At 38.4% G+C, this 13,294-nt stretch overlaps 1 protein-coding gene across 4 annotated transcripts in view; it reads left to right on the top strand.

The window, feature by feature from the left end:
- Positions 1-13,294, top strand: part of tbc1d30 (TBC1 domain family, member 30) — a 28,476-nt gene that overhangs the window by 11,020 nt on the left and 4,162 nt on the right. For 2 of the 4 annotated variants that reach the window (XM_044343513.1, XM_044343515.1), the window contains 12 exons: positions 3,550-3,611; positions 3,882-3,947; positions 4,732-4,857; positions 6,133-6,318; positions 6,520-6,589; positions 6,926-7,024; positions 7,244-7,412; positions 8,766-8,871; positions 8,988-9,094; positions 9,188-9,327; positions 10,825-11,088; positions 11,694-11,780. In XM_044343513.1, coding sequence (XP_044199448.1) covers positions 3,550-3,611; positions 3,882-3,947; positions 4,732-4,857; positions 6,133-6,318; positions 6,520-6,589; positions 6,926-7,024; positions 7,244-7,412; positions 8,766-8,871; positions 8,988-9,094; positions 9,188-9,327; positions 10,825-11,088; positions 11,694-11,780 — 1,482 coding nt within the window. The remainder of the gene's footprint in view (positions 1-3,549; positions 3,612-3,881; positions 3,948-4,731; positions 4,858-6,132; positions 6,319-6,519; positions 6,590-6,925; positions 7,025-7,243; positions 7,413-8,765; positions 8,872-8,987; positions 9,095-9,187; positions 9,328-10,824; positions 11,089-11,693; positions 11,781-13,294) is intronic. The other 2 variants (XM_044343514.1, XM_044343516.1) reach the window with 1 other exon arrangement.

Here is a 13,294-nt window from a genome sequence, read left to right as displayed (position 1 = left end):
TTAAACAGCGACTATTTTAATAATCAATTATTTCAGTCATTTTTCAAGCAACAATGCCAAATATTTGAGGTTCCACCTTCTCAAATGTGACAATTTACTGTTTTCCTTTGTCATATATGACAGTTAATTGAATACTTAAACATTTAAGACTGTTAGTCAGACAAAACAATTAAAGTAAAGACATTACCAAGTATTTATTTCATACACTAATTGATTTACCAACAAAATAATTGGCAGATTAATTGATAATGCTTTCATTTTCCTTCTGCTTAAGCCAGCCTGTTTGTTGTACATTTTTTTCATCTTCCAATTTAAATTGGCCAGTAATGATCACATTTAAACTGATTAGATTATAACAATATTTATATTGTATTATCAAAATGATGGATCATATATCAACTCATACTTTGGATATCAGCACACACACCAATAGTATTTTAATAATTTTGGCCTAATATAAGCTGAGAGATAAGTATATTATGGTGAAATAATAACATATTATTAGCGTATAAGCAATTGAAATGACTTTCTTGTGCTGTGCATCTCATTATTATTGGCTGTTGCTAAGCAGGGATCCAGTTTCCCCCAAAAGGATCTTCAAGGTTTCATCTGAACTGAACTGTACATAAGTCACCAGCGGGAACACTGGCCCTAAAATAACCAACCTGACCTTCACATACAGTCCAGAATCAAACCGTGGGGGCGTGTAGGGCTCTAAAATTGTATCATACTTGCCATATAACATCTTGTCAGTCATCATTCATTACTTCACTTCTGCCGCAGACATTTTTAGGACACCCTGTTGGACTTAATATGTAGGCTGGATGTCAGTTGGAGGTTTTTATGTGTGCTGCTGTTGTAGTAGAAGTCTCATATGGTAATTATGGTTTTTACAGGCCCATCAGTGCTGTTTGTTGGCCTCTGTGCTGATGTTTTCACCTGTCCTTGCTTTGCCTCCATATTTGATCAGCTTCCAGGTTAAATGGCTGAACTGTACATACACTTGAACAGTCATAGCTTTAGATTACCAAACAACAAAGCTGCAAATAAAGAGTTTATGAGTAAATACATGAAAACTCCAGACAGAGGATAAAGCACAGAAGGCCTGGTTCATATTTACTGATGTTTAACTGTTTAAATGTGTTATTATGGTGTTCCTCTGCTGTTGAATGCTGTTTAAACTACTCCATGAACATCCAGCTAAGCTATAATCTTGTTTATATGTGGTGGAGAGAACAAGTTAATTGCCCTGCTTTTAAAACTAAAGGATTTCAAGATATTTGACCTACAGCCTCTGGAAGAGAAAAAGCACTATTGGGTTTATTGCCTCTCCAAACTCTCCCATTTCTAATTTAACACTTAGACTCCCCTCTTTCCTTCCTCTAGCTTCTTCCTCGTCTTTCTTTCTTTCATTCTTCCCTCTCTCCTCCCTCTCTCCCCCAGCGTTTTCTCTCTGGAGAAATAATGTATCTTATTATGAGTAGCCTCTGGACTCCAGGGGTGTTGCCGACACACATTTCATGTCACCCGTGTTGCAGTAATCTGTGACAGGGAAGTAGGAGGGTTTTTCCGTGTTAATCCTCTTCTCAAAGCTCTGGGAGGAAAAGCAGCGCTCATCCACGATGGCGCAGGACAAAACAACAGAGGCGGACCAGTCAGGTTAAACATCTATTTTGTCTGTAATTACTTTTATTTCAGAGAGAAAATTACTTTTTTTATCTTGATCCCCCCTGCCGTTTAAGAGACCGACAAATCCTCCAGAGACGCCGCTGGATAGAGAGAGAAGCGGTCGGGGCTGTTTGGCTTTGAGCCGAAACATGTCAGGACCTTCCCTCTTAACTTCAGATCAGAATTTCATTTCCGTTTGGTCTTCGGGGGAGGCTAAAGCTACTGTGCTAAATATTCTCCGAAGACGTTTGTGTGTGTGTGTGTATATATATAGATGTGTGTGTGTTTCAGAGAGATTTTACCGAGAGATTTTCAGCGAAACGCGGTTTCAGCACCACACGGATGGACAGCGACTCTTCCGTGAAGCTCCGACTTCCTGTTTATGTCCAAATATTAAAACAATAGTCTTAAATAATGTGTTTTTTTTAATATTTCTTCTTGAAAATAAATTGTATAAGAAGCTGCGTAAAGGTTTTTTATTGTAGTGGACGTAAACTGGATTTTTAAATGTCGGATTTTGAGTATGTGAAGCCAGTTTACTGATCTTTTCATTTATAGAAAAGTTTAGCCTCCATATATATCGTTTTGAGAAGCATCTAGTTATTACAGTAGTTATGGGATTACGTAATAAGGTGCCCATATGAACAGTGATACCGTTTTTGTGATCGTGCTTCCTGTTCATACGGACCATTTTGTGATGCTTAGTGTACTTTACATGTACAGTAAGAGATCTGGGTCAAAATCCACTGTCCTCATTTTGTGTAAATATAATCCAAAGTTAATCTTAAGCTAAATCAAAGCCAAATCAAGTGAGTATCTACCAAAGTTACCGTATTTTAGTCTGAAATTCACATTTTGTGTTACTATTCCTCAACCACAGTTCAATCAGGAGACACAAAAATGTAATTTTATACTAAAAAGACTTGATTTAACTAAATAAGTTTGCTGAAACCTTATATTAGCCACAGATTAACTTGTTTGTGCTAATCGAGGACTGTGGAATATTCCCCATCTCTTTAGAAGCATGTTGGGAAGGGATCTCCTACTGGGATGGATGTTGTTCTTGATGTTTTATAAACCAAACAATTATTCAATTAATTGAGAAAATGAAATTAGCTTAGTTGCAGCCCTGATTTCTTTCATAATATTTGGTTAGATAAAGTTGCTTGATACCATTTTATATACAAATTAAGTCTTCTGGACTCTAGATGTATTGTATGTAGAGTCTTTTGATTACTTGGTTTTTCTCCATCTCATATAATTATCAATGGTAAATGATTAACTTGGGGGTCATATATTTCCTTCTGTTGCATTTAGTCTTCCATGTCACTGGTTGCTACTTGAGTCAATCATAATATTTGATCAGCTAAAGCTTCTTGATTCTGTTTTGAGAACAGACTGAGCCTCCTGCAACCTGATTATCTCCTTAAATGACTCTTTCCAGCTTTTTTATGTTAACAGTTGTGACAATATCACAATATATTCTGCATATATTCCAATGTTAAGATGCCTTGTTTTTATTGCTTTACAGTTACGCCCAGTTGTGTAAAGAGAGAGAGAGAGATGATCCCATTTATATCATTCAACAGCACCACAAACCACTAATAACACCAAATAATAGCCTCAAAAGTAAACATAAATTTGAACAAACAAAACAAAAAAAGTTTCTTTAAAATGTTTATTAAGGTAGGATTTATTGCTGTTGCATTAGTTTAAGCTAGGTTGACCCGCTGTACATCAAAGAAAAATATGGTCAACGTTGTGTGAATCATTTTATATATGACCTCAAACATCAGGATGACCAGTTCAGTAACTTTGAAAATCCAGATCCGATTCAAGACTGACTGTATCGTCTAACTGAGAGTCTCTGTTGGTTTGCAGGCGTTGACACACGGCTGAAGTTTACCATCGAACCATCGCTGGGAAAGAATGGATTCCAACAGGTGAGCACTCTGAAAGTATGCTGCAACCTATTGATTCAGGATAGGAATCATCACTGGTGGAGACCCAAATCGTAAGCTTTACACTGTAGTTTTACTGGTTTTAGCGGTTTCTATAATGTTTTAGTGTGTGTGAGCGAATGTGGCAATACTGACTCTAGATTTATTGATATTGTATTTCCAGGTCACAACAAGACATCCACAGCATCAGAAGAAGTAATCTAGTTAATTGAAGGTGTAAATTAAACTGTGTGTGTGTTTTCTTTCATGCAGTGGTACGACGCCCTTAAAGCAGTGGCCAGGCTTCCTACTGGGATCCCAAAAGAATGGAGAAAGAGGGTATGTGACTTCAGCCAACTATAACATATATTGTGTTGGTGGGACAATAATGTCTTTTTCACAGTGCTGGTAATTAAGTGCTTTACTGTACTGACTGAGATACACAGATTATTTTGAACCACTAGATTTAACTTCCCAATGCAGCCTTGTAATTGTTGCATTTGAACTTTTGTGAACTATGAGCCACAACCTTTGATTGTCCCTTTTGTTTGGGCCTTAAATATCTTCCATATAAAAAGATGCATTGACAACTAAGTGCTTTTGTATTTCTCTTCTCTATTTGTGTCTGTTATGAACCCACTTAGCATTTAGTGAAATCAACTGATGACCCAGTTGTTCTATTACAAGGAAAGCCTGTTTTCTTTGTTATTGTCAACCTGTAAGCATTGTTTTATAGTTTTACAGTCTTGAGAGAGACGGCGTAGTCTAAAAGAACAATATGCAGAGGCAGTTTGTCTACAACGCTCCATTCATCACACATCTTAACTCTATCTCTCGGGAACAAAAGAGCGGGGGAAATGGAAGTGATTACATTCATCTTGTCAGAGGAGATGAACAATGAAATTTTGTCTCTTCTGTGAACTTGCAAAACAAAATGAATCACTCTGAACAAAGCGTCTCTTGTACAAGTGCTGCAGGAAAGAGAAACCTGAGAATATTCTCAACAGTAAAAGAGGAAAGTTTAAACATTTGCTTGTACAGCTCAGTTGGGACAGGTGTTGTAAACGTCTCTACAATTTAAGCGTTAATGCAGTTCTTTGTGTATCTGTTACTGTTTCTGCAGGTGTGGCTGACACTAGCAGACCAGTACCTTCACAGTATCTCTATCGACTGGGAGAAGACGCTTCGCTTTGCTTTTAACGAGCGGAGCAACCCAGACGATGACTCTCTTGGCATCCAAATCGTAAAGGTAAACAGATTGTATTTATATGTTGGGGGGGAGTTTGTGGGCATTGGTTTTGTTTTTTTCTTAAAGTGAGCATCCTGAGTCAGCGATATGCTGCCCAGTGCTGAAGCCTCAGCATTTTTACATAGCATGTAGATAAAAAACGCAGCTATAAGAGACAGAAACAGCATGATGGCCACTGAAGCAATATGCAGAGACTGTTCAGGGTTGCCAAAACACGCCATTACTCCAAACATGTAGGTTTCCATCAGAAATAATACTGCAGCCCATTTAGAAGGATATTACTTACAATCATTAGTGTCATGCATAGTCCTTTTGAAAGCAGTGGATATCCAACATACAAGATTTTAACCACTTTCATACAAAATAAACACTGTATTCAGTGTTTTCAGACAGAATTGTGTTCAAGGTCTTTTCGGCCGTCAAGGGACACTAAATTTCTCCATTGAAACTGGTTAAATGATAAAATATTTACACACTTTTCTCAAAACTGATCAAAGTTTAGCAGTAGAACCACTTTACATATTCTTATAGACATAAATGCCATTTACAGTGTATAATACCTCCACTATGGCTGTGAAAAGTTATGCTTTAAGAGGTTAAATACTTTCTTCTTTATGCAGATTTTAAGATAAGTAAAGATCAAACATCAGAAGAATTGTCATTTGATGACAGTTGATTGATGTTTAGAGTCAGAGATTTTTTGTTTGAGTGTGAAAGAGTTAATTCTCGATCTTGGGAACAGTATTTCGACCATTTTTATCATCTTACTACTAACTTACTATCTTGCTGATTTAGATGCATGTGAAAGTTTGGGAAAAAAGCTTGTATGTGTGTGAATGTAGATTATTTGCCAGTGTGTCTGTTTTTGTTACTTTGAGGTAGAAAACACCCAAAAAAAGATATTGCAGATTGAACAGCTGATGTTTTCCTCCTGAGTATATTTGAACATATTCTCCTAATAGAGTACAGCATGTGCCTCTAAAGCTGCCATGCTTGCATTTGATGTGACCGTTAAGATTAGTGTCCGGTGGAGGATGTTTGCTTATGACCGTGCGTCAGAGCACTGGGTGACTGCATCATGGAAACACCAGAGCTCTTTTTTATTTCTCTATGACTCAGGGACTTTAAAAATATACCTGTTTCCATTTACACAGCAAAATCCAATTGCCCTCCAATCTCCGTCTCTTTCCTAAATGCATCAAATGATAAACCATTTATCCAGGTATGGCACTGACTTGGATTAAAATCCTCACTGTGCTTCCTCCTCCATCCTAGGATCTACACAGGACGGGCTGCAGTTCTTACTGTGGCCAGGAGGGGGAGCAGGACAGGGTGGTGTTGAAGAGGGTGCTGCTTGCATACGCCCGCTGGAATAAAGCTGTTGGCTACTGCCAAGGATTTAACGTACTGGCTGCACTCATACTGGAAGTTACAGAGGGCAATGAGAGCGATGCACTAAAGGTAAACACACACAGTAATAATATTAATATTCTATGATGGACAGATAATGAATGCAGATTTATAAAAATATGACAACATGCTTAAAATTGTGTACATACAGTATGAAAAGGGGGGAGTTTTATATCATTTTTATATGTTTCTGTGCTAATTTATGCCTTTCATTGTGCTGAAACTGAGCTTTATCCACTCTTCTGTATTCAGGTGATGATCTATTTGATTGACAAAGTGCTGCCCGAGAGTTATTTTGCCAACAACCTTCGAGCATTGTCAGGTAAACACAAAGACACACACAAGCGGATCTGTCTTGAAATTGAAGACTATCCTGAAAAAGAAAAAGGCAGCTTCAACCCAGAACTCACCCACAAGTTTCACAATTTTGTACAAAAAAGCACAAAAGTTGTTGTCCATTTGTTGTAAAAGATCTAGTCCAGATACATGAATGAGAGATCTGATAGGACACACAAATTATCTTGGAGGTGACAGAGCTTCAAACATTTACAATTAGGGTTAATTACAGTCACATAATGAGCAGAATTCTGTTGAATCTCTAACCAATTTACTGTTAGACATCCCAGTTTTTACTTTAAAATGTCTCCTTCTCTATCAGTGGACATGGCAGTGTTCAGAGATCTGCTGCGTCTGAAGCTGCCCAGACTGTCCCAGCACCTCCACCACCTTCAGAAAGCTGCCAACAGAGAAGCTGGAGGTATGAATCCCTGTGAAAGACTTAGTGTTTACAAAAATGCAACCTGGTATGAAAGATGCTGCTCCAACTGTTAAATTATGCTGATGAAAATATTTTTAGAAATGTAAGAAAATAGCATTATTTCTAAAATTATCTGCATATTAAACAAACTTATTGCATGATTATGTCTCCATTTCCCTTATTCTAATATTACAAATAACGTGCGTCTGCTTCTCTCAGGCAGCTACGAGCCTCCACTGACCAACGTCTTCACTATGCAGTGGTTTCTGACCATGTTCGCCACCTGCCTGCCGGCGGCCACCGTGCTGAAGATCTGGGACTCGGTTTTCTTTGAGGGGTCAGAGGTGCTGTTTCGGGCCGCCCTCGCCATCTGGGAGAGACTGGGAGAGTGAGTAGACCGTTGTTTACATAGATAAGGATTTGACGTGTGTGTGTAGGGATTTTGAAAAACAATCTCACTGTTAGTGTTGTAGCATTCAGTGTTCTATATAAAATTAACACACTTAAAGTTACTACAAGGAACTTTTAACTGGTGATGCCTCTTTGTGACCTACATAAGCAAACAAGACCGTCAGTAAGAAGATTGACTATTTCTATATAGTTATTTTAAATGTCTGCCACCGGATCAGATTTTCTGGGAAATCAGACGAAACAATTTACAGCACGCAGACCGGAAGAGCCTTTGTTTACAAGAGATGTAGCATTGTAGCATGAGGGAGTACAAAGACATTAAAAGTAACGTTAGACTTGTTGTCGGCTTCCTGACACACTTTTAAAAAAGATGAGAGAAAAAGAGAAAGAGAGTCTGCGAGTGAGCTGAGAGCATGAGAGAGAGAGAGCTGTGGCGGTCAAGCGAGCTAGAGAGTGAATGAAGAGAGCGAGTAGCGGTGTAGCGAGAAAAAAGCAATGAATCTGAGAAATAAAACGTTATTTTCTCATTGTTTCACAACGGTTACGCTCTAAAGCACAAATAAACACACCCACATCTCCGCACAACCCTGCAGGAAGGTGCCACATTGCTGGATTTGGTGTGAATGCAGCCTTACAGGTGTATGAACGGTACAAAAACAAAGGTTACCTTGCCTCACTGTCGTCATATTACAATTTTTAATCTTACATAGCCACAAACTGATACATTACATCATCGCTATGCATCCTGCAAACAGCTGTGTTTAAAAAAAAAAAAAGAAAAAAAAAAAGAAAAATAGTATTAAAAATAACTAGCGTCTTTCTTTCACTCACTTCCAAAACAAATACACACGCTAGCCAAAATCTGTACGGCACTAGGCGGTGGTGCTGGTGGGAAATGCAGCCTTCAATCCAGGAAAACACTACCGCTTTTGTCCACAGCAGCCGCTAAAATCAACACAAAATTCCTTGTAGTAACTATAAACTCCCCACTGAAACTCAGAGCAATGATGAAATTGTTGCTGTAGTTACTTTTAATTGTAACTACTTAAATGTATACATTACCAATACTACGACAACTACTTCAGATACTACTAATACTAAAACAATACATGCTAGAGAGCTTTATGGAAATGTTCTATCAAATGAAATGTATCTATTCTACAAAAAGTACTGGTGTGTATTATCAAATTATATATCATCAGAAATCTTCATGTTACATTATTTGCAAACTAAATGTGAATATCTATATTGTGCTTTTTCTTTTCCCTCCTCTTCTTCTGTGTGGATTTCTTTTACCCGGTGCCTGCCTTCCTCCTCCGTCTCCATCCAGGAGGATTGAGTATTGCCAGACAGCCGATGACTTTTACAGCACGATGGGATGTCTCACTCAGGAGATGCTGGAGCACAACCTCATTGATCCTACTGAACTCATGCAGGTGAGATGAGTGTAGAAACAAAACCTACTTTTAACCATTTTTAAATTTCTGTTTTTAAAATCAGTGGATGCGCTATTAATATCATTTTGCTCTCGTCCCTCCTCTCTGTCTGTCAGGAGGTTTACTCCATGGCGGTGTTTCCTTTTCCCCAACTGGCCGAGCTGAGAGAGAAATACACCTACAACATCACTCCGTTCCCTACCTCAGTCAAATCCAATGGAAGGTTGGTCCCATAAATTTCACTGGCAGTACTGCAGCGCTCAGTATACATATATGTACTGTAAGTGATGATGATGATGTCCCTGTCTTATTTCAGTGGTGGTCTGGGCAGCTGGGAGAGCGATGACGATGCCGACATGGATGATGAAGACTCTGTGGTGACGGCGCTCGGCTGTCTCGGGCCGCTGGGTGGCTTGCTGGCCCCCGAGCTGCAGAGATACCAGAAACATCTCAAAGGTCAGTGCAGCCATCCGTAAAGCCACACAGGATTTCAGCGGCAGCCACTGGAGAGGGTACAAGGGCCAGCAGCCAAGTGGCTTCAGTCAGAACTGCTGCCTCAAATCCTCGTGTTCTGCCCTCAATTTGACTCCAAGTACAAACTGTCTCTGATCTGTTTCCTCCAGACAAATCCTTACTTCCTCCTCCTTTAATGACTCTTCCAAACATTAAAAAAAAAAAAACAAACTGCAAGCAGCCTGAGGGATTTAGTTAAAAACTGCTGGTTAAGATCTGAAATACTTGTCGCCGCACTTCGGAGAGAGATTTTAAAAAATGACTCCAGATAGAACTGAGCGCTCTGTTTAACCTCATAAGTAGATCTCATTACAGCCGACTTGACCCGGTTCAAAAGCGAAACATCGCTCATTCTTAAGAGCTGTGGGTGGCACACGAACATCAATAAGTCATTACCACAGTCCTTCTGAGACACCAGTATAATTACAGTAAACAAACTAGACCACCAGCTGCCACGGGGCATCTACAGGGCATTTCATTGTATTTGGTTTGCAGCACAAAAGCAGGAAGATGATGGAAAAATAACATAACCCCAACTCATTTTTCAGGAAAGCCAAAGAGAAAACAAATTAACTTAAGTGAAGATAAACAAATCTAAATAAAATTTGCTGTATGTTGGCAGCAAAGTCAGTGTTTTATCTTATCTTCAAAGGCCACTTTTGTGTAAAAGCATAATATAGATAATGCAATTAACAGGAGGGACTGACTAAAAGTCTGCTGGGCTGGTTTCATTCAGAGCCAACGTCTTTAAAAAATTATAACTTAGAGGCTGTGCTGTCAGTCATGTCTAGTCATGTACAGCATGTATTCCAGGTAATATTCATGTTTCAAAACCAAAATACAGACTTCCACAATTCTTTTATCGTTTTCTTTACATAGTATCAAGAAGCTTGTTTATGTGGCACTTAGTGTCTTGAGTGTGTCAGCTGATTTCGGTTCAAGGAGATGAAAGCAAAAACTGGGTGAGCAAACGAGTAAGAAAAGGAGCTTACGAAGACCCAAAAATGTCACACTGGATTTTGTCAGATTTGTGTTTCACGCTGGGGGTTGTTGTCCTTTTTTGAACCAAAGCCCATGAGTCTAATCCTTTGAATCACTTGATTTTTCCTCTCTATGTTTTAAATGTAAACATCGCAGCTATAGAACAAGTAAAGATGAAAAAGCAAAAAAGATAAGGGAAGCAGAACAATGATTTAATGTTGGAATAGAGAATATAATAATGAAATGTACCAAAAGGTAAAAACATGATCCAAGAGTCTTACGTGTTGCTGTATTTCTCTTTACCCATACTGCTATTCTCAACTGTTTTTATGCTTTAATATGTAAATACATTGTCTTTACTATCTTGTATTTCCTCTGATCTTACTGTATATTTGTTGTGGAAAACATCCAAGATCATAATGGACATCTTAGACCCGTGTTCCTTCTTTCTACCTCCAGACCAGCGAGCAGATCAGGGGAACATCGCAGAGCTGAGCCCAGGAGCGGTGGGAGCCGGAGGTGGTGGAGGAGGAGGATGTGGAGGAGGAGGTGGAGGAGGAGGAGGAGGAGGAGGTGGAGGAGGTGCCAAGGCGGAGCATCAAGCAGCTATCAACAGCATGATGATGGAGAGAATGAGCACCGACATTTGCGCCCTGAAGAAGCAATACGCACGCATCAAGAGGCGGCAGCAGCAACAGGCTATGCAACTCTACATACGCACAGGTGGGGGGAGATTAATATTAGGAATAATAACATTAAGAATAGCTTTATAATAGTATTTGAGACAAGTTTTCAAAGTAGCTTTACAGGAAATAGGGACACTATTTCATTTTTCAAACAACTGCTACTACTTTTTCTAACATTAGGCAGCAGCCACAAAGATTGATTGTTCATAAATATACAAAATTCTTAGGTTAGAGACAATATTATATTTAATTTAGAGATATTGTCTTTCAGAAACCTGTATTGTCTAAACTCCATTAATAGAAATAACAGAAAACATATAGAGAATAGATCATTAATTTACAGAATGAAGAACACAGGCTGTGTTGTGTGAGCTCCCACTTGCTTTCATTTGATTATACTTTGATTTTACTGGTATACTATTTGCTGGCGTTGGCAGTTTATATTCAAATCTGTATTAAAAGCCAAAAAGCCATTGCGGCCGTGCTTTTTCTGTAAATAACAACAGTGGACCGTTCCTTAAGAAGCAGCGGAGCAAACAGAAACAAAGCAAAGACAAAGTTGTGAAGACAAGGTGAGAACTGTAGAAGAGGAGGGACAGACACACATACACGAGATGTTTGACGTCAATATGTGACTCCTAGGACCTGGACCTGAAGTGGCTACAAGTCCAGGGGTTCTTCAGGAGCTACCCAACAAACACAGCAATGGTTCCGACCATCGAACTGACGGTACTGGTGTCGAACCTACAGGCTATTTAAAACTGGGTGCTCTGATTTGAGGGTCTCTAATGATTCATTGGTGCTTGAACAAAAGTCTTATTGTAACATCTTTTTGTACAATAAGCTGTAACTTGCGTCTAACACGGGTTCCCAAGCCAGATTTCCAATTGAATATTTGCATGCATACAGTTAATATAAGCACATACTGTAACTAACATTGTACAGCTTAAGAGGTCATTGTTGAGATTGAAACAGATGTATTTTATATCATAAAAAGACAACCTCTCTCATGCTTATAACAAACAAATTTAAGCATTTAGAGCATTTCCTTGATAAATTTAAAAACCCTTTTGGGGGGGAAAGCATTGGAAATCTGGCGAGGGAACTGCTGGCTCAAAAATGTTGACTCCTTTCCAGATTTTAGAAATATAAACTATAAATACGTTATGCTTGTCCTAGTTTGAATGAATATCATGCTCTCAAAATGCTGGAGGGTGTATACATGATTCATTTAGTAAAACAGCAAAGGCAGCTGCAGTGTTGTTCTCAGCAAACAGATCAAGCCTACACTTAAAAAGTAGAAATGTTTAGATACCATTATCTCTCTTACACAGTTACAAAAATGAGTGAAGTACTGCAGCCTCTGACTGGCATTTTGAGAACATTTTTGAAACGGGTTCTGCTTTAATTTTATTTTTTTTAACAAGAAACAATATGTATGGTATAAAGAATACTGTAGCTGGGACATCTGGTGATGGTTTTGTACTGGTGCAGCTGGTATATGCAAAGTTAAAGTCTGCTAAATTCTAAATATCTTGTTGGAGACACCTTTCACTGCAGTACATAAGATAAAAACTGTAAATGTCACTGATGCTTTTGTGAAAGACAAAAAATAGCTTTTCGTTTTAAGTGCTTTGTGATGGAAAGTAAGCCAATGATAAATCAATCAGGTGCATAAATCAACATTTTTACTTCTTAATAAGGACAGAAAATTGTAGTACCTACAAGGTATTCAACATTTACATTTTTATCATGATTTTCACAATGATATTGACAATTGCTTATATGTTTTAATGCACCTATAGTCTTATGCTTAACTGCAATGAGGTATCACAGTGTTGATGATATAAACAGTGACAGGTGTCTCCAACTGGTCTCAACTTTGCAAATGAGTCGTGTTTCTTTGGCTAAATGTTTGAGGTTTTCTCTGATTTGTCCCGTCACTAACCTTCATTTGCATCCTCTAATTCTATCTGTTTGTTGCTCCTCCTATTTCATGCTAACATATGATTTGTGAGGCTTGTGTAACAGTATTAGAGTGCGATTTGATGGTTTTTCCCTTTCAGATTCAAACATCTGCACACATTCTCTATCCACACTAATCACCATATAAACATACTCTCTAAACCCATTAATCAGCTTTCATAAAGACATGTTTACATTAACATGGTTTCATGAAATTGGGGAAAGGCCAAAATACCACTACTGTATATATTATATAATATTTGTCAGAGCAGGGAAAT

This window comes from Thunnus albacares, chromosome 23, assembly GCF_914725855.1.
Source record: "Thunnus albacares chromosome 23, fThuAlb1.1, whole genome shotgun sequence".
Lineage (NCBI taxonomy): Eukaryota > Metazoa > Chordata > Actinopteri > Scombriformes > Scombridae > Thunnus > Thunnus albacares.
This window is presented reverse-complemented; position numbering and strand designations above follow the sequence as displayed.